The sequence below is a fragment of the Xenopus tropicalis genome, chromosome 5, assembly GCF_000004195.4.
Source record: "Xenopus tropicalis strain Nigerian chromosome 5, UCB_Xtro_10.0, whole genome shotgun sequence".
Taxonomy (NCBI): domain Eukaryota; kingdom Metazoa; phylum Chordata; class Amphibia; order Anura; family Pipidae; genus Xenopus; species Xenopus tropicalis.
The window spans coordinates 20,894,838-20,916,426 of NC_030681.2; the positions used below are offsets into that span (position 1 = coordinate 20,894,838).

A 21,589-nucleotide genomic window follows, 5' to 3' on the forward strand; every position below is an offset into this window, starting at 1 on the left:
GGGGGGGGGGGGGAGGCTATGAATCGACCCGTGTATGGGGACCTTTAGATGTTGGGACCCTGAGCACTTCTGTACTCCAAAATAGCAGTCCCTGCATTCATTGTTGTAAAAGCTTGTGTGCCTTTACACAGAGTCATGGCTGCTGGAAGCATCCCATGCTCAAGGGCTTAAGGGTGAAGACACACAGTGCTACTAGCAGCAGCTATTTTTTCACACTTACTTAAAGGAACAGTAAAATCAAAAAATTAAACTGTTTTAAAGTAATTAAAATATAATGTGCTGTTGCTCTGCAAAAAAACTGGTGTTTTTGCTACAGAAAAGCTACAGGTTTAGTTATTTAAAGAAAAAACTAAAAAACAAAAAGACATGAGTGTGGTTGGGGGAAGCTTATAAATATCCAGAAGTCGTATTTGGGTATGCATCAGCTTCACTTTCTGCTTTCCGAGGCACCTGCCCATCATATTCACTGGCTGAAGAGGCATGCCTTACATAACCTGTAACCATAACAGTATGCCACCCCTGCGCCACTCACTCTCCAACACTCCAACCCTTCGTAAGTTACACAACTGGTGTGTTTGCCTCAGAAAGACTACTATAGTTTATATAAGTAAGCTGCTGTGTAGCCATGGGGGCAGCCATTCAGAGGAGAAAAGGCACAGGTTACATAGCAGATAACTAGTAGATAAGCCCCATATAATGGGGGTTTATCTGTTATCTGCTAAGTAACCTGTGCCTTTTCTCCTTTGAATGGCTGCCCCCATGGCTACACAGCAGCTTACTTATATAAACTATAGTAGTCTTTCTGAGGCAAACACACCAGTTGTAGCAATGCAGGGTAACAGTACATTATATTATTACTTTTATACACTTTCATTTTTTGGTGTTACTGTTCCTTTAGTGCCAGAAAATACCCTGCCATAGACAAAACACACGTAGAGACAATTATCAGTAAATGATCAGCATTGTCTATTTTAGTAGCCGTGACAAGTAGCTGCTACTAGTAGCTCCGTGTGTCTTCACACTAAAGGGAATTTTTTGTGTTTGTGTGTGAGTGTGTGCGAGAGAGAGAGAGAGAGGCTTCTGTAATTATTTTGGTGAAACTCAGTAACACAAAGCTTGTTGGTTTCACCAGTGCAGAAAGGTATAAAGGAAGCGGAACTCTATGGAATGGAATGTCCCAGAAGCAACTTCACGCTAGACCAAAAGTGACATCATTTATGGGTCTGGATCTTCCCAGGATGGCATTTTGTTTCTTAACATTTTAGCGGCCAGCTGGCAACCAAACTCCCTCTGCAGGGTATCCATGGACCTCCTGAGCTGGAGATCAGGGTTTTTCCACCCAAGTGCTTGTGGGTATTCTGTGGGTACCTGACCCTATGCAGGAACCTGCCGTCACATGGCTGAAACCAAGGTGTTACCAAAGGTCACCAAAAATGTAATTTAAAAATATGGGCAGTTAGAAGCAGAAAACCTAACAGCACAGAAGGAAACTCACTAAGAGCAACATGATGTTGCCAGAATTGGGAATTAGTTGAGCTCAAGACAAGCTGGCAATGAATAGAATGCATTCGTAGGGCTAAGAGCCGTCTCCACCCTGGCATCACACAAGGACACAATGTACCAATCACTTGGGCTGATGTGGAAAATCTGGCATCCAATTTGTATTTTCAGCAAGCAGCTTAATAACAAATGTGTATGTTCAGGTACAAGTTTAATTACTTGCAGGTAGTCATGCAACGAGCGCCTTGACATGAAACAGAAAGTAATTATTCTTGTTCCTTGGTGCCAGTGGGCTCAAACATTGTATAACGAGAACAAAGAAAATCAAGCATTTTGGCCAAATAATGCATTAAAGGTAACTTACGAAGGGTTGGAGTGTTGGAGAGTGAGTGGCGCAGGGGTGGCATACTGTTATGGTTACAGGTTATGTAAGGCATGCCTCTTCAGCCAGTGAATATGATGGGCAGGTGCCTCGGAAAGCAGAAAGTGAAGCTGATGCATACCCAAATACGACTTCTGGATATTTATAAGCTTCCCCCAACCACACTCATGTCTTTTTGTTTTTTAGTTTTTTCTTTAAATAACTAAACCAAAAAACAAATGTGGCTAGAACTTATTGCCCCACCCTAAAGGCTCAGAAGCCCTATAACAGTAATGATCCAGGCCTTCAAAGTTGTCACAGGAACTCCCCATCTTGAATTCTATTAAGCGTGTCAGTGACACAGCACATGCTCAGTGTGGCTCTGGGCAGCAAATTATCATAGAACCTGATTCTTCAGGGCTATTCTGATGCTAATTGCAGTATCCAAACTGTTTAGTAATTAGCCTTGTATTGTGATATATATGTGTGTATATATATATATAAATCGCTAAGTCCGTGTGCGTGCGGCCCTCTGTCCTTATATTTCCTCATTTTGCCAGCACCCAAGGCATTTGAGCCTTTATAGGGTGTGCTCCACTCTTCCTTGTATATATATATATATATATATATATATATATATATATATACAGTGGCTTGCAAAAGTATTCGGCCCCCTTGAACTTTTCCACATTTTGTCACATAACAGCCACAAACATGAATCAATTTTATTGGAATTCCACGTGAAAGACCAATACAAAGTGGTGTACACGTGAGAAGTGGAATGAAAATCATACATGATTCCAAACATTTTTTACAAATAAATAACTGCAAAGTGGGGTGTGCGTAATTATTCAGCCCCCTGAGTCAATACTTTGTAGAACCCCCTTTTGCTGCAATTCCAGCTGCCAGGCTTTTAGGGTATGTCTCTACCAGCTTTGCCCATCTACAGACTGAAATCCTTGCCCATTCTTCTTTGCAAAACAGCTCCAGCTCAGTCAGATTAGATGGACAGCGTTTGGGAACAGCAGTTTTCAGATCTTGCCACAGATTCTCCATTGGATTTAGATCTGGGCTGTGACTGGGCCATTCTAACACATGGATATGTTTTGTTTTAAACCATTCCATTGTTGCCCTGGCTTTATGTTTAGGGTCGTTGTCCTGCTGGAAGGTGAACCTCCGCCCCAGTCTCAAGTCTTTTGCAGACTCCAAGAGGTTTTCTTCCAAGATTGCCCTGTATTTGGCTCCATCCATCTTCCCATCAACTCTGACCAGCTTCCCTGTCCCTGCTGAAGAGAAGCCCCCCAGAGCATGATGCTGCCACCACCATATGTGACAGTGGGGATGGTGTGTTCAGAGTGATGTGCAGTGTTAGTTTTCCGCCACACATAGCGTTTTGCATTTTGTCCAAAAAGTTCCATTTTGGTCTCATCTGACCAGAGCACCTTCTTCCACATGTTTGCTGTGTCCCCCACATGGCTTGTGGCAAACTGCAAACGGGACTTCTTATGGTTTTCTGTTAACAATGGCTTTCTTCTTGCCACTCTTCCATAAAGGCCAACTTTGTGCAGTGCATGACTAATAGTTGTCCTATGGACAGATTCCCCCACCTGAGCTGTAGATCCCTGCAGCTCGTCCAGAGTCACCATAGGCCTCTTGGCTGCATTTCTGATCAGCGCTCTCCTTGTTCGGCCTGTGAGTTTAGGGGGACGGCCTTGTCTTGGTAGGTTTACAGTTGTGCCATACTCCTTCCATTTCTGAATGATCGGTGGAACAGTGCTCCGTGGGATGTTCAAGGCTTTGGAAATCTTTCTGTAGTCTAAGTCTGCTTTAAATTTCTCAATAACTTTATCCCTGACCTGTCTGGTGTGTTCTTTGGACTTCATGGTGTTGTTGCTCCCAATATTCTCTTAGACAACCTCTGAGGCCGTCACAGAGCAGCTGTATTTGTACTGACATTAGATTACACACAGGTGCACTCTATTTAGTCATTAGCACTCATCAGGCAATGTCTATGGGCAACTGACTGCACTCAGACCAAAGGGGGCTGAATAATTACGCACACCCCACTTTGCAGTTATTTATTTGTTAAAAATGTTTGGAATCATGTATGATTTTCGTTCCACTTGTCACGTGTACACCACTTTGTATTGGTCTTTCACGTGGAATTCCAATAAAATTGATTCATGTTTGTGGCTGTAATGTGACAAAATGTGGAAAAGTTCAAGGGGGCCGAATACTTTTGCAAGCCACTGTATATATATATTATACACAAAAACTACAAATATCTTGTAAATGATATCTTCATAAACATTGTTTATTGATGTCATCGGTTATAATTAATGCTTAGTGATGTAATTTTTGTCACATGACTCATTGAAACTTGTATATTATAATAAATAAAGTGGCCCTTAATGAAAAATATGATGATGTTAGAAGTCACCTTGGAGTTCTGTGACCTGTATAAAAGTACTCGGCCTCCAGCCTTGTGCCTGTATATGGTCATGGAACTCCTCAGTGACTAATAATAGGGATATATTTTAAAATATACAGTATATGGCCCTTTATCGGTGCTGAACTGTTCCTGGAGGCTTCCCAACTACTTTTTGCTGCAAAGAGACGATAGGGACCTTCCAGGAGCAGGAACAGATCTGCACTGGTAAAGGGTCATGGTTGCCTTGGGCTGGTACAGAACCCATAAAAACAATGTGCCGTGTTTTTAACCTATTTCTTTGTTAAGCTTTAGTTCTCCTTTAAAATGCCTTTATTTAAATTGACAATGTCACAGTTTGGGCATCATTCCATGTGACTGTAAATGAATGTCTTTTAAAGAAAAACCAGGATTGTGGTCCATGTAATCTAACCTCTGCTTTATATTAGCATTATATGCAGACATTTTTACCCATAAACTGTAGGTAAGGGTGGATTTAGTATTCACATAACAAGGGTTTGGCTACAAATCCAAGGTATCTAGAAATCCAAGGCTCAGCAGACCAACTTATTCTCAAGAGAGAGAGCCAATTCTACCTGCCAATATCGGTCCCTTCGACTGATTTGGCAGCTTATCGGCCCGTGTATGGGCACTAACGACAGGCCTGCCTGATGGACATCTGGCCTGAAATCGGCCAGATCTCAATCGGGCAGGTTTGAAAATTAGTTGGATCGGGAACTGCATTGTCTGGTTGATGGACACCTATACCCGTCGTTTTGATTCGATCGTTTGGCCCCAGGGCCAAATGACCGAATTAGCCAATATCGCCCACCCGTAGGTGGGGATATCGGGAGAAGATCCACTCTCTTGGTGGCCTGGCCAAGTGAGTGGATCTTAGCGTGTATGGCCACCTTTACCAAGATCAAGAGTAGAACATCCTCGGTACATAAAAATTAGACCAGTACAGGCTGTACCTATCTTGTGGAAAGCTACATGTAAACTATCCCAAGTAACAAGTATATAGACTATAAATACTGTAAGTAGATTTATCCATACACAAGGTATACATACACCTATAAAGGGGTCCCTTAGTAGGAGCCCAGTAATAATTTCTAATCTTCTGACAATCCTGACTCTTCTACAAGATAATTTGGATAGGCTACGCCATCCCCAGTAGGGATGTAGGGGGGGTCTCTCATCTCTTCCAACCAAAGAGGAGATGATGTTGTTTGACCTCCAGTTAAGTAAATCATAGTCTGAAAAGAAGAAAGTAATAGCAGGAGAAGCATATTTATCAATGGGTGAAAGTTAGAACTCACCATTTGATAAATACACTTCTAAAAATCCCATGGAAATGAATAGAATAGGTGAGTTTTTATATATTCCCTTATATATTCTTATATATTCTCTTATATATTCTCTCTATATCTCTAAACTCACATTTTGATAAATCTGCCCCATAAAGTATCCATTTAACAGAATGCATGTCTGCAACTAGTGGTACAAAGAGCTTTGTAAATGGTTCCCTTTCATTCTATAGTTTCATTTCCACTGCTAAAACTGTGTTTTGTTCCGTTTGCCTCTTGTCCTGTGCCCTAATGTCTGAGGGGAGTTCATTGATTTTACAATTTTTTCAGAAATGAAAGCTAAGCCTACACTATTCTGGGGCTTCCAGGGGATAGAGTCTCTGTCATTGTGCTGTACAAATATGGATTTTTGTTCCCCAGGTACCTGTGCAGAAAATGGAATGTTGTTCTTCACTTCCCTGTTAAATTGTCCTACACAAGGGAAGGCTTCGCTCACCTACTCTTTATAAAGGGCCTGAAACTTGTGCCCAGAGAATATGTGTTATTTAAGTATATTTTCTGGTTGAATTCATCCAAGCTGACTCTTACTTTACCCAAGTTATATTATATAATCACACACTTGCAGATCACTGCGCTGGGTCAGCGTGACTTGCCTCTTTCATACGGGAATGACTAAGCAGGATAAAAAGGCATTGTGTAAGCCCCATAGAAAACAATGTAGGAAAATGACCCTAGCTGCCCCTTCTCTATAAAGTCAACATCTATCTAAAGAAGCTGTTTTAGGTTGAAGTACCCCTTGGAGGTCCAGCATTTATTTGGGTCCTCCTTAGCTCATAATAAGGTTATAGATACATAGGATCTCTGATGTGCAATAGTAGGTCCAATAATATCTAGGGCAGCAAATAAGTGCTACCTCCGAATTTCTGCTTATCTGATCATCAGGCTGGACTTCCTAGAGTATCTGGGACAGTAAATAGGTATTTATCCAAAGCTCAGCCTAAAGGTGGCCACACATGTGGTGATTTTAGATCGTACAATCTACCACTAACCGTTCAGGACTGAAATGGCAGAAAAGGAGGTAGAAACAATAGATATCTACCTCCTTCTGCCGATTCAGCACCGAAGACAGATTTTGCTCAGACGCCTTCTATGGCGCCGGATAAAATCTTTAAACCCGCCCGATCGGCGAGTCAACCGATATCAGCAGCCTCCTGTGATATCAGTCGACTCACCAACTTGCCATACACGCACCGAATATCGTATGAAACAAGGTTTCGTACGATATTATCAGTGCGTGTATGGCCATCTTAACTGACCATTCGCCTGCTTTCATTTGGGTCCTCCTTAGTTCAGATTACAGATACACATAAATGCTGACATGCAATAGTAGGTCCAAGACTATCTAGGGCAACAAATAAGTTCTACTACCAAATAATTGCCCTTATTTGGGTCCTCCTTAGCTCATAATAAGGTTATAGATACATTGGATCTCTGATGTGCAATAGTAGGTCCAAGATTATCTAGGGCAGCAAATAAGTGCTACCTCCAAATTTCTGCTTATCTGATCATCAGGTTGGAATTCCAAGAGTATCTGGGACAGCAAATAGGTATTTATCCAAAGCTCAGCCTAACTGACAATTGGTCTCCTTTCATTTGGGTCCTGCTTAGCTCAGATACACATAAATGCTGACATGCAATAGTAGGTCCAAGACTATCTAGGGCAGTGATCCCCAACCAGTGGCTCGTGAGCAACATGTTACTCCCCAACCCCTTGGATGTTGCTCCCAGGGGCCTCAAAGTAGGTGCCATTTTTGAATTTCTGGCTTGGGGGCAAGTTCTGCTTGCATAAAACCCAGTGTAAAGTCAAACAGAGCCTTCTATAGGCTCCCAATCCACATAGGGGCTACCAAATAGCCAAATATAGCTCTTATTTGCACCCCCAGGAACTTTTTCCATGATTGTGTTGCTCCCCAACACTTTTTCCATTTGAATGTGGCTCACAGGTATAAAAGGTTGGGGATTCCTGATCTAGGGCAACAAATAGGTTCTACTACCAAATAACTGCCTAACTGATCTTCAGGCTGGGCTTCCAAAAGTATCTGGTACAGCAAACTATCGGGCTACTATCGGACTTACTCAGTCCTAGCTCTGTACTTGGGGTGACTAGCCCCGCAGTTTGGGAATGCCTTAATGCTTTTAAGAGGGGCCTGAATGAGTTCTTGAACAAGCATAGTATCCAAGGCTATTGTGATACTAATATCTACAGTTAGTATTAGTGGTTGTATATATAGTTATGTATGTGTTGTTATAGGTTGTGTGTGCTGGGTTTACTTGGAAGGGTTGAACTTGATGGACTCTGGTCCTTTTTCAACCCTATGTAACTATATAACTATGTAACTATGTAACTCATCTAAACTGAACAGTGAAAAAAAATTGTCTATCCATGTTACTCCAGTTTTCTGATGTAAATTCAGGCCCATTATTTGTAAGCTTCGTGTGTTTGTTTCTCTGTTGATCTCACTCTTGCTTTGCAAACTGCTTGGCTTCCCGTGTTCGACCTCCCTTTGCTAATTTGCTTGTTTTCACATTGCTAATTGCACTCTGTTATTCACGTGTCTCCAGACCTCACAATCACTTTTTCTCTTTGTTATCACAGCGTGTGTGTTGGGCTTTGTGATGGCCGCTTGCTGGGCCAGGTTCATTTATTGACGGGGTCACTTTAAACATTATTTAAAGGCTCCAAGGGTCAGCACTCCTTTCAGCTTCAAGCTCTTTTTTTTTTAGCTCCCCTGCTGTTTTCCTGCTGTGCACTCAGTGCTCATATTGATTGCAGTTCGTACAGTGTAGTTAATTGCCATTTCTGTGTTAATGTAAGTTCTGTGGGTCATTTGCCCCGTGCTTAGTAGGTTATCTTATTTACTTTGACTGTCAACTACCAATTGCAACACTGCTGCAGTAACATACATATAATCAATGCAAAGGGGAATCTATATGGTCTAATCACCTGCCCCTTTAAAAAGAAAAAAAATCAATATTTCATTAAAAACAGTTTAGGGGAAAGTTTCTGTTTTGCAAAATCTTTGGGGCATAATTATCAACTCATGAAAACAGAGCTCACCACAATTTGATAGGGGGAACATTTCACAGCGTTATTCATTTCATTCATCTGAATGTGACCCACCACTAGAATGGCCAGTTCAGGACCTTGCAAGCAGTTCCTAGGAAGGAGTAGATTGACCCTAGGCATTAAAATCAATGCAGACAAGCTGTGGGCTTAATTTTAGAGAAATCAATGCAGTGTAATTTAGGGTCTCAAGCTATTTTTAAACTACAACTCCCATAACTCCTTGGGTGGGTGTGGGATGCAGGGAGTTTAGTTCAATAACTGCTTAGCAGAACATGATTTATATGATTAAAGTACTAAGAGACCAACATGGGACTCAAACTGTCTATTAACCCACAAAATCTAATTATATACTCATACTGAAATAGATCACTACAAGCGAGCTCTCGTTAAGCCTCTATGGGTTACTGCAGACAAATATTGCATATACTGCTGCAGTAGTACTATGTCATTCTCTGACCTCTTCCTCAACTTTTTCTCCTACTTGCCGAGCTCCCTAAGTTTCCCTGCTTTCTTCATCCTTTGGGATTCCAAACTAGTGCGTCTCTGACCCATCAGAACCTCCTCTTCTTAATCTGGGTGGCATTCAGCTTTTTTTTTAATTCGTCCCCACAGGTCTTTGAGTCCCACGTTGAGGATCCTTCATAACCTTCCAGGTTTCTCAGACGTGTAGGAGTCCAACTTTCCCTGCTATCTCTTCAAGATCTTGTAATTTACCCTTCATGTCCCTGTGATTGTGTGACATAGGGCAGTGGTAGTGTAGTCCTCTGGTTGCTTGGTCCAATCCCTGCTGGATACCTCCTTTTTTTCGTATTAATGCTTTGTTAAATATTTATTCATATGTCTTCTTAACTAGGATATGGTATTTTATATATATAAACCAATGTATGCCCAAATTGCTGTAACAAGGGCATATATCAGAGTCTTAATAATGTTTTAAAATGTAATTCTTGAACCAACAAATGTATTTTTTAGCTGTAATACTGGTGTGTAGGCGCCATCTCAGTGCATTGTGCCTGAGTCCCCAATAAGGGGTAATTATATCTTAGTTGGGATCAAATACAAGTACTGTTTTATTATTACAGAGAAAAGGGAATCATTTAACCATTAAATAAACCCAATAGGACTGTTCTGCCCCCAATAAGGGGTAATTATATCTTAGTTGGGATCAAGTACAGGTACTGTTTTATTATTACAGAGAAAAGGGAATCATTTAACCATTAAATAAACCCAATAGGGCTGTTCTGCCCCCAATAAGGGGTAATTATATCTTAGTTGGGATCAAGTACAGGTACTGTTTTATTATTACAGAGAAAAAGGGATCATTTAACCATTAAATAAACCCAATAGGACTGTTCTGCCCCCAATAAGGGGTAATTATATCTTAGTTGGGATCAAGTACAGGTACTGTTTTATTATTACAGAGAAAAGGGAATCATTTAACCATTAAATAAACCCAATAGGGCTGTTCTGCCCCCAATAAGGGGTAATTATATCTTAGTTGGGATCAAGTACAGGTACTGTTTTATTATTACAGACAAAAGGGAATCATTTAACCATTAAATAAACACAATAGGGCTGTTCTGCCCCAATAAGGGGTAATTATATCTTAGTTGGGATCAAGTACAGGTACTGTTTTATTATTACAGAGAAAAGGGAATCATTTAACCATTAAATAAACCCAATAGGGCTGTTCTGCCCCCAATAAGGGGTAATTATATCTTAGTTGGGATCAAGTACAGGTACTGTTTTATTATTACAGAGAAAAGGGAATCATTTAACCATTAAATAAACCCAATAGGGCTGTTCTGCCCCCAATAAGGGGTAATTATATCTTAGTTGGGATCAAGTACAGGTACTGTTTTATTATTACAGAGAAAAGGGAATCATTTAACCATTAAATAAACCCAATAGGGCTGTTCTGCCCCAATAAGGGGTAATTATATCTTAGTTGGGATCAAGTACAAGGTACTGTTTTATTATTACAGAGAAAAAGAAAATCATTTTTAAAAATTAGAATTATTTGCTTATAATGGAGTCTATGGGAGACAACCTTTCTGGATAATGTGTTTCCGGATATCGGATCCCATACCTGTACTTGTTAATGAAATAGTAGTGAAATAGTACTTTGGCTAGAGAAATAGTATTATTCATTTTACTAGCGCTAAACACATACTGTATCATCCTTCAGCAACAAAATATTCAATAACATGAGATATTAAGAGAAGACAAGAAAAACAACCGAATTTCCCGACTAAGCTCTATGATAGAATAAGTATCATTCACAGAAAATTGCTTTCCCTAATGAGATTATCTTAAGAGCCCTCAATAATCGATGTAGTCATCGTGAAAACCTTTACTTGTTTCTCTTCATTTTTAGTTTTTTTCTCCCGTGTCTCTAGCAGAGATGGATGGCAGGCAAATGCAAGAAAATGGGACTGCATATCAATCAAAATGCTGCTGTAAATCGTGGGCTATTTATCAAACTACTGTACCAAAAAAACAGCTTAGTGCTAGAACAGACCAGTAATAATCAAGGAAAATCATTTCAGCAGCAGGAACAATCTGACGTTAAAGAAGCGAGAACCGGGAAGGAAGATCAGATGCTAAACAGAGCTGCTCAGATCTACAGAGGGTGGATGGGCACCAAGGCAGTTTATATGTGAGTGTATAGGGTAAATCAATCAGAGAGATTGCAATTATCAAATGCACCAATCTCCCCCTCCCCTATCATCTTAAAATGCTTCTTTTTTTAATTTTATTTCATATTTTCATGTTCTGCAGCTGAAACTAAAACTGCTATTTACTAGGATCACTAAGGCAGCATGATGCTGCCATAGCCAATACTAGCAGTGCTGGAATCCTAGGTTTGATGCCATTTTCAAGGAATTTTTATATTCTCAGGGCTGAATTTTTAAACTCACCCCCCCCCAGGACAGACACAACTTACGCAGCCTGACCAGCAACCTAACACCCTACACCTGCAAGTGCACAAGAGTGCTGGTCCGCTCCTTAATTTGCTCTACAAGCCAACCAGGACTGGCCATGGGGAACTTTAAAGAACTATCAAGTGTTTTTTTGCCCAGTCCACAGTGCTCTAGAGCAGGGGTGGGCAAACTTTTTGGCTCAGGGGCCGGGCCTTGCCAGCATTATGCCATTTCCACAATGGGCCGGACGTGGCCCGCGGGCCGTAGTTTGCCCACCCCTGCTCTAGAGGCTAGTCAACATGCTGCCTAATTTTGTATTGTCCGAGGCCAGGACCTTTGAGCCCTGTATGTTCTCCTTGTGTCTGTATGGTTTGCCTCTAGTTACTTCAGTTTCCTCCCTCAATACAAATACACACAGGCAGGTTAATTGACTCCTGATCAATCCCAGAGTGTGTGTGAATGTGATAAGGACTTAAATTGTATAAGAAAGAATAGGGAAGGGCCTGATTAGAAAGACAAGCAAAAATCAGATAGAATTAGGGATTAAACAAATCCACAAAATATTTAGCCCAATAAGGAACCAGTTTGTAACCCTAATTATCCAAATTGCATCATCCATTGATTGTGTAGTAACATGTCTTGATCATGACAGGTTCTTCTTGGTCATGGTTCTCCTAAACACGTAGGAATTGGTCTAAATCCAGCAGAAGGAGTATAGGGTTTCAGGCAAGCATTGACCCATATGCCAGGTTACGCACATCCCTAGTAACAATACATATCAGTCTTGTTTAACGTTACCAGTGGAACATTTGGGCACGCCGCCACTTCTGTATGCCCACTCATCATCACAGCCACACAGTTTCATCTCAATATGTTTCCATAGAAAAGCTCCAAAATTATTTTATACATATTACCAGACCTAAAACCATAATGCAAGCAATATTTCCAAAGTTCAGAACCAACAGTAAGAGCCAATGAGTGTCAGGCAGCATTTATAGTGCAGGTTGCTTAGCTGTGAGATGTAGTGGGGCAGAGTCAGGGGAGCAACAATCGAGGAAGCAGACCCCGTGGTCACAGGGGGAGAGATGACAGGAGAGCCTGGAACGTGGGGTTTGCTTTCTCCATTGCTGCATATAAATCTCCGCTCCGCGCTGACTCTCAGGTAGGACTGCTTACTTGACACATTTCCATTATATCACTGCACTGCAGCACAACATCCCCAGGCCAGCTTACCTAGACTGAGCAAAGGATTCTTTCTAATAATCCATTTACAACCCAAGTGGAACCCATCAACTGAGCCCCAGGGCATATACATACACAATACATACTATATATTTATACATTTATTTATAGTGTGTGCAAATGCAATCAGGGTTTTAGTACTGCTCATAACAGTGCCCCCATGGGTTTCAGAGCATTCCAAGCAGATACAGGCAAGGAAAACCTGTTAGGGTTCTGGTACACGGGGAGATTAGTTGCCCGCGGCAAAACTCCCTGCTTGCGGGCGACTAATCTCCCCGAGTTGACTTCCCCCTGCCATCCCACCGGCGAACATGTAAGTCGCCGGCGGGATGGCAGACGCGGCGGCGTGATTTTGCGCAAATCGCCGAAAAAGACTCGCGAGGCTTTTTCAGCGATTTCCCGAAATCTCTCCCGCCGCGTCTGCCATCCCGCCGGCGACTTACATGTTCGCCGGTGGGATGGCAGGGGGAAGTCAACTCGGGGAGATTAGTCGCCCGCGAGCAGGGAGTTTTGCCGCGGGCGACTAATCTCCCCGTGTACCAGAGCCCTTATCCAGAAGGCCATCTCTCCTACATTTTAATTAAATAATTAAGATTTTCAAAAGTTGTTTTCTTTTTCTTTATAATAATAACGCAGTGTCTTGTACTTGATCCCAACTAAGATATAATTAACCCATTTTGGAGGCAACACAATGGTTTTGGGTTTAATTTATGTTTAAATGATTTTTTAGTAGATTTAAGGTATGGAGATCCAAATTAAAGAAAGGCCCCTTAACTGGAACCCCAGGTCCAGATCGTTCTGGATAACAGGTCCCATAGCTGTACAAAAAAAATAGCATTTATAGGGAGAGATTTTGTTCAGAAAGGAAAAAGGTATCTCTTAATTCAATTTTCCATAAACTAAAGGATACAGTTTTCTCATACTTGGGTACGTATGTCAAGGTAATGAGATATAAGTACAGCCACCAACTAGCCAAGCATAATGAGAAATAACTAGTTACTATCTATACAATGTATAAGGAAATCAGAACGTTCTGTTCATTTCATCGAGACGAAAAAAATCACAGGATGGAACACACCCAACTCTGTACATTTCTGAAATAAAAAGGCTGGCAAACATATGCAAGAAGGTGCCACTACCAGTGGCAAAACTATAGAGGAACCAGACCCTGTGGTTGCAGGGGGCTTGGGGAACAGGAAGGCACAGACTGCGGGGTCTGCCTTTTCTATAATATTTAGAAATCCCCCCTCTCCAGCCACTCTCTTACCTACTCCGGCACAAGAGGTCAGGCAGTGAGTCCAGGTGGAGGGGGGGGGGGGGGGCAAGTAGGGGCTGCTGTGCATGCCAGGACCCTCTAAAGATTTTTTGGGGGCCCAGTGTTGTTGTTGTTATGCCCACTGGCCACTACAAGCCTGAGGAAGGGTCAAAGCTTCTCAAGTATAGTTTTTAATATGAAGCAGGGCGAGAACTAAGGGTACTCAGGAGAAGCAGCCACCTAGGGTGCTAAAGGTGAGGGTGCAGTTCTAATGGAGAGAGTGAATGGCTGGTGTGTGTGGGGGTATGTAAGCACTGAGTTGGGGTTTGGGGGAGCGGGAGTAGGGAGTAGGGAGACTGGGAGAGCAGAGAGAGGAGGAGGAGCTATTGAATCAAGGGGGTGGGCCAAGACCTAATTATATAGTTTAAAGGGAAAATAGTACAACCCATTGACTGAAGTGCAGAAACCAAGGAGTTAATTTTTTTCCCAAACATAAGTCAGTGTAGCAGGATAGTACATTGAGCTTCTAACCACAGTTCCCTGGCAACTGCAAAGGATAAGATTTCCACGTTGGCCCTTGGCACTGTCATTTAAAATATGTCAGTATGACTATAAAATAAGGGGTCTGTCATTTCTAGGAAATGCTCAGAATCATTGTATTTCAAGCACCAGTTGTTTTGCCCTCAGCAAACGATCAACCCTTTACAAGTGCTGGGTCAAGTCATTGCAAGGGATCCTCCGAGAGCTCAGCATCACAACTGGAACGATACAGAGGCAGCCGGCAGCGGTCATTGGCATAGAAAGCAGCATGAATGGCCGGTCAGGGATGGAGATTGAGTAGTGGGGGCCCGGTCAGGGATGGAGATTGAGTAGTGGGGGCCCGGTCAGGGATGGAGGTTGAGTAGTGGGGGCCCGGTCAGGGATGGAGATTGAGTAGTGGGGGCCCGGTCAGGGATGGAGATTGAGTAGTGGGGGCCCGGTCAGGGATGGAGGTTGAGTAGTGGGGGCCCGGTCAGGGATGGAGGTTGAGTAGTGGGGGCCCGGTCAGGGATGGAGGTTGAGTAGTGGGGGCCCGGTGAGGGCTGGGGGTTGAGTAGTGGGGGCCCGGTCAGGGATGGAGATTGAGTAGTGGGGGCACGGTCAGGGATGGAGATTGAGTAGTGGGGGCCCGGTCAGGGATGGAGGTTGAGTAGTGGGGGCACGGTCAGGGCTGGAGATTGAGTAGTGGGGGCCCGGTCAGGGATGGAGGTTGAGTAGTGGGGGCACGGTCAGGGATGGAGGTTGAGTAGTGGGGGCCCGGTCAGGGATGGAGGTTGAGTAGTGGGGGCCCGGTGAGGGCTGGGGGTTGAGTAGTGGGGGCCCGGTCAGGGATGGAGGTTGAGTAGTGGGGGTCCGGTCAGGGCTGGAGGTTGAGTAGTGGGGGCCCGGTCAGGGCTGGGGGTTGAGTAGTCGGGGCCCAGAGCAGTGCTGGGGGTTGAGTAGTGGGGGCCCAGAGCAGGGCTGGAGGTTGAGTAGTGGGGGTCCGGTGAGGGATGGGGGTTGAGTAGTGGGGGCCCAGAGCAGTGCTGGGGGTTGAGTAGTGGGGGCCCAGAGCAGTACTGGAGGGAAGGGTGGTTGTACCAACTTATAAAGGCACTAATGTATAACCTGCACTGCTTTATTTGTTGCTAAAATACAACCCACTCGCCCCCTGGCAGCCCTGACTCTGCCCCAAACCTGCCTCTATAACCCCTGCATAGTAGTGATCTACCTAATAAGACTAATATGTGAGTATATTCCACCTTGCAATGACCTGCTTACATCCAGAAAATACACAGAATCTATAATTATATGATTTTTGCTTTCAAACTGTTTTGAAAGCTTCTGCAGCGAAGGGAAAGTCGGGCGAGCGGCACTAATTCGGTTACTTAATCCTGTCACCACCGAGGCACCCAGAGCTGTCTCACAACATGAATGTCTGCCGCGCACGGAACAACTTCATCAGGAATGTATTATTTCACATGACAGTCAGGCTTTTAGGCTGCTCTGGTACATGGAGGACAGGGAAGACCTACAGAGGGCACCCTTGCATGAAGCCACACACTCTAGTTGCCATAGCAACATCTTGTCTCATGTATTAATTTACTCCCTCTACTTCCTTTACCCTTACAAGTATTTTACCACATTCCTTCTCTCCACTTGCACTTTGTAACCCTCTTTTTTTTACCCATGATGCTTCACATTCAGGCTATTTTAATAAATGGGCAAAAGGGGCAAATACCAGGGCACACATGACTGGGGGAGCAACCAACACTTGAAACAACCCTCAGAATCTTGTTCTGCTATAACTCTCTATCTAGGGGCAGATTTACTAATGCACGAACGGACCGAAAGCGTCCGAACGCGGTTTTTCGCAATAATCGGTATTTTTGCGACTTTTCCGTATGTCCTGCGATTTTTTTCGTCGCTGTTACGACTTTATCGTATATTTTCCGCAACTTTTTCGTCGCTGTCACTCCGTTTACAATTGCTCAATACGAAAAAATCACAACGGCAACGAAAAAATCGCGCAAAATACGATAAAAAAAAATGCGACAACGACAAAAAAGTCGCAAAATTTTCGTTTCCAATCCGATTTTTTCCCATTCGGGATTCGGATTCGTGGATTAGTAAATGTGCCCCCTAGTGATGTGGTATCTCATGTTGAAGTGGGTTGGGAAGTTCTGCTTGTTTGCTTTTCAGCAATGAGCCCACAAGGAAGAGAACTTTTGGCTTTATATTCCAGTTATATTCCAATCCACCTGCCTGAGGGTAGCGCTGGCCCAAGTCTCTAAGGGGCAGATTTACTAAGACACGAATGCTCCAAGCGTATTTTCGCTGAATTTTTCACCGCTTGCGTGAAAAAATTGGAAAGGTTTTCCCACTGTTTACAATCATTCAGTGTGAAAATTTCGTGACTTTCGGATTGCCAATATGATATTATCGTGACTAATATGATTTTTTCGTAAGCATTTTCGTGATTTTTGCAATCTTCAGAAATTTTTGTATCCAATCCGAATGTATCCCATTTGGGATTCGAGCTCGTGATTTCATGAATGTGCCCCTAAGTGTGGCTGCGGCTGACCATCAATGAGGCCTTGCCCTGAGCCCATTATGGAGAAAGAACCATTATTAAAACATGGCCCTGCTCACCACACTTTGACTTTGACACAAGTTTGACTTGCCCTATCTGTCATTTTTAATTCCCTGCAGCAATTTCAAATTCCCACAATGAATGCCCAATGGCCCCTTAGAAACACCCCCATTGCACAGCTTTCCCACTCTGCTCTAACATCTTGCCCCAAGGTGAATGCCCTGGGTACATTCTAGTGATATGCTGAAACCATTCTTTCCCTATCTCTTCTCCTCTGTTCTGTCCCCAATATCATTTATCCTCTCCTTATATCTCTCCTCATATCGTGTTATATTTAGGTGATATCATATTATCAGTTTATATCATAACATAGCCTATGCAGTTATTTGCTAGGTTTATATAGACTGGCATGGCTTAACCTCACCAGTCCATCTATATGTTTAAGCCCCCTTCCGATGCATTTCCCCCCGTCTTGTCCCACTGTCCATCTCCCTAGCCTTTGTATATATATATATATATACACAGTATATATATATATATATATATATATATATATAGCAAGACAGTGAGCCGCACACACAGGGACTTAGTTAGAAAGCAAAAAAAATTTTTTAATAGAAAAAATCCAACGTTTCGAGCACTAACTGTGCTCTTCCTCAGGGACAGTCCCTGTGTGTGCGGCTCACTGTCTCAGGGCCGCCATCAGGGGGGCACAGGGGGGACAGTTGTCCCGGGCCCGGGCGTTTAAAGGGGGCCCGGCCAGGCGCTGTTACTGTTATTGCTGGTATCCGCTGTGATGTCCCGAACTCCCTGCTGCGTGTGCGCTTTTATAAGGTTGCACCCTGTGCGTACTGACGTCACACGCACAGGGCGCAACCCTATAAAAGCGCACATGTAGCGGCGAGTTCGGGACACAACAGCGGATACCAGCAATAACAGTAACAGCGCCTGGCCGGGCCCCCTTTAAACGCCCGGGCCCTGGACAAAAGATGCCGGGGGGGGGGGACTGGAGGATTCTTGGGGCGGCCCTGGGGGAAGGTGTAGGATGTTTGGGGGGGGCCTGGGGGAAAGGTGGAGGATGTTTGGGGGGCCTGGGGGAAGGTGGAGGATGTTTGGGGGGGCCCTGGGGGAAGGTGGAGGATGTTTGGGGGGGGCCTGGGGGAAGGTGGAGGATGTTTGGGGGGGCCTGGGGTAAGGTGGAGGATGTTTGGGGGGGCCTGGGGGGAAGGTGGAGGATGTTTGGGGGGGCCTGGGGTAAGGTGGAAGATGCTTGGGGGGCCCTGGGGGAAGGGGGAAGGTGGAAGATGCTTGGGGGGGCCCTGGGGGAAGGTGGAGGATGTTTGGGGGGCCTGGGGGAAGGTGGAGGATGCTTGGGGGGGCCCTGGGGGAAGGTGGAGGATGCTTGGGGGGGCCCTGGGGGAAGGTGGAGGATGCTTGGGGGGGCCCTGGGGGAAGGTGGAGGATGCTTGGGGGGGCCCCTGAAGGAAGCAGCAGGATGCTTGGGGGACCCTAGAAGAAGCAGGAGGATTCTGTGGGGTGGGGGGGTGGTGGGGGGGGAGCGGCAAGAAGCAGCGGAGAGCGGGCCATTGTATGGGGGACACTGGGGGAGGACCACCAATGTTTTAGGGGGCCCTGGGCAGGCTAGCAATGTTTTAGTGGCACTGGCACTAATGCAAAATGTAATCCTTGGCCACAAATGTTTTAGGGGGTCCCTGGCTACCAAGGTTTTAGTGGGCCCTCGCTACCAATGCTTGTGTGTCCCTTGTATTGATGGGAGGGGCCATTGGGGGTGTGGGAGGGAGGGGCCATTGGGGGTGTGGGAGGGAGGGGCCATTGGGGGTGTGGGAGGGAGGGGCCATTGGGGGCTTGGGTGGGTGGGGCCCAGAAAATTTTGTTGTGAGGGGCCCCGTGATTTCTGATGGCGGCCCTGCACTGTCTTGCTATATACATGTTTTTTGCAAGCACCCGGGGCAGTTGACTATTATTAGGGTGTGCTCTGTCTTTTTCTGTATATATGTATATATATATATATATATATATATATTCTCTCTCTTTCCTCTCTAAATATGCTTAGAGAGAACACAGAGCCATTTCCACAGAGCTGCCCTACCAGCCCTATAGGTGCTGAAGCAAAAAGAAAGGGAACTGCACCTTCTTCCCAGACAGCACCCTACATATTTATATACACTGGGTGACAGCACCCTACACACATAAGGTGCTCTAGTCTGTACTAATGCCCAATGAGATATATTTATTGTCACCCTACATGCACAGAGGATGTGCTACTCTCAGGACTTGGTCAAGGGGAAGTTAAGAAAATTGCATTGTAGAACTATCTGTGCAGACATGATCAGCCTTGTATGTATGTATGTATGTATGTATGTATGTATGTATATCTTTATTTATAAAGCCTTGGCAATGCCCTACTGTTTGGGCAAAACACTAATTTTTTTAGAACTTTAGTTCCCCTTCATGCTAATCTCTTCTTTCCCTGGTACTAGAGCTAGCCCCTTTCTCACTGGCAAAACTTTCTGCATTTTCAGTATTTTTGCACTTTTCGTACGTGACCTATTATCCAGAATGTTCAGGACCCGGCGTTTTCTGGATAAGTTGGTTAGTTGGGATCAAGTACAAGTACTGTTTTATTATTACAGAGAAAAGGGAATCATTTAACCATTAAATAAACCCAATAGGGCTGTTCTGCCCCCAATAAGGGGTAATTATATCTTAGTTGGGATCAAGTACAGGTACTGTTTTATTATTACAGAGAAAAGGGAATCATTTAACCATTAAATAAACCCAATAGGGCTGTTCTGCCCCCAATAAGGGGTAATTATATCTTAGTTGGGATCAAGTACAGGTACTGTTTTATTATTACAGAGAAAAGGGAATCATTTAACCATGAAATAAACCCAATAGGGCTGTTCTGCCCCCAATAAGGGGTAATTATATCTTAGTTGGGATCAAGTACAAGTACTGTTTTATTATTACAGAGATAAAGGAAATCATTTTAAAAAATTAGTATTATTTGATTAAAATGGAGTCTATGGGAGATGGCCTTCCTGTAATTCAGAGTTTTCCGGATAATGGGTTTCCCAATAGCAGATCCCAGACTTTATAGAGAATTATTATATCACATATAGGGAACCCTTGTAATGTATACAAGGGTACATAAAAGTGTATCCAATGATGGGTTAAAGTCTACGTAACATGGCAACCAATGAAAGGTTGAAGGAAAAGAAAACTGAGCCTTACCAATAGTTGACACGACTGTCCCGACAAAGTAAAATGCTCCGGTAAAGTCCCACCTAGGTCTCAGGGCATCCGCCCGGATCCCCGCAGCCATTGCTGCTTCATAATCTTTCAAGAAGGAGCGAAGCTCAAGGACGCTGATGTTAAAGGAATGGCTAAAGTTCCTCAGTATTGTATTCCAGCGGGTGTGAGCCAGGGCTTCCGAGGGTCTCTCTATGGTGGAAAACACAGTGGCCCCAGCAATCAGATAGAGTAGAATGAAAACAGCCAGGAGCAGAAAGCGTCCGTTGTCTTCGTTCAGTGGCAGCAAGCAGCAGCAAGTTTTAGTTCTCCTTCCAGACATCATCCAAATTTCAGCACCACAGGGAAGGCTGAGAGCAACCCACGCCTCATTGGATAGAAAGGCATCGGATCACCAATCATAAGGATATCAGTGCGATGCACTTTATTCGGCCAACTTGCCCCAAAGTGTAGCTCTTCATTCCACTCCACATTTTTGGTTTGAAATCGGTAACAGGGGGCATATTCACATTCCACAAAGGATGCAGTTATGGGCGGGATACAGATATAAAACCAACCTGCTGCTTCACCAATACCTAAAGCATGCTTGTCTTGGGGAGCAGCATCCGAAGATCTTTGTTATTGATTGTTTCTCTTTGAATTAGCAGAATAGCATGACTCAGGCTTCTCCCTACACAGCGCTTGTATTCCATGCATGCAGAAATGTATTGGCCATGCCTGGCTGCATTAATCTTCCCTATGCTTGCCCAGGTGGTATATCCCCATAATGGCTTGGGGAGGGGGGGACTCTTAGAAATCACTTTAATGCAATTAAACAGCGTCGCAGCTCTTTGTTGCAGAGAGTTTGTTTAAATTGACTAAAGTGCTGTCCGGGGAGAGTAATCCGAGTGCACAGAGATCCCTTTAGCTTGTTCCACGGTGCCCTTTCATAGCTATAACGTAATGATTCCCAGTAAATGTCGCCTGTGCAGGTTCCCAGCCGCCTTCCTTGGCTCTCTCAGTTTACCTTGAAGCAAAAACACCAAGACTAATAAAGTGTTATGCACTGTCTGGGGTCAGT

At 43.9% G+C, this 21,589-nt stretch overlaps 1 protein-coding gene across 3 annotated transcripts in view; it reads right to left on the reverse strand.

Annotated features, from left to right (window-relative positions):
• The window catches only part of kcnk12 (potassium channel, two pore domain subfamily K, member 12), a 53,272-nt gene that overhangs the window by 30,915 nt on the left and 768 nt on the right, over positions 1–21,589 (reverse strand). For 2 of the 3 annotated variants that reach the window (XM_002935380.4, XM_031902922.1), the window contains exon 2: positions 20,512–21,535. In XM_002935380.4, coding sequence (XP_002935426.2) covers positions 20,512–20,854 — 343 coding nt within the window. In that variant the 5' untranslated portion in view covers positions 20,855–21,535. Of the gene's footprint in view, positions 1–20,511; positions 21,585–21,589 lie in introns of those variants that run through there. The other variant, XM_018094132.2, reaches the window with a different exon arrangement.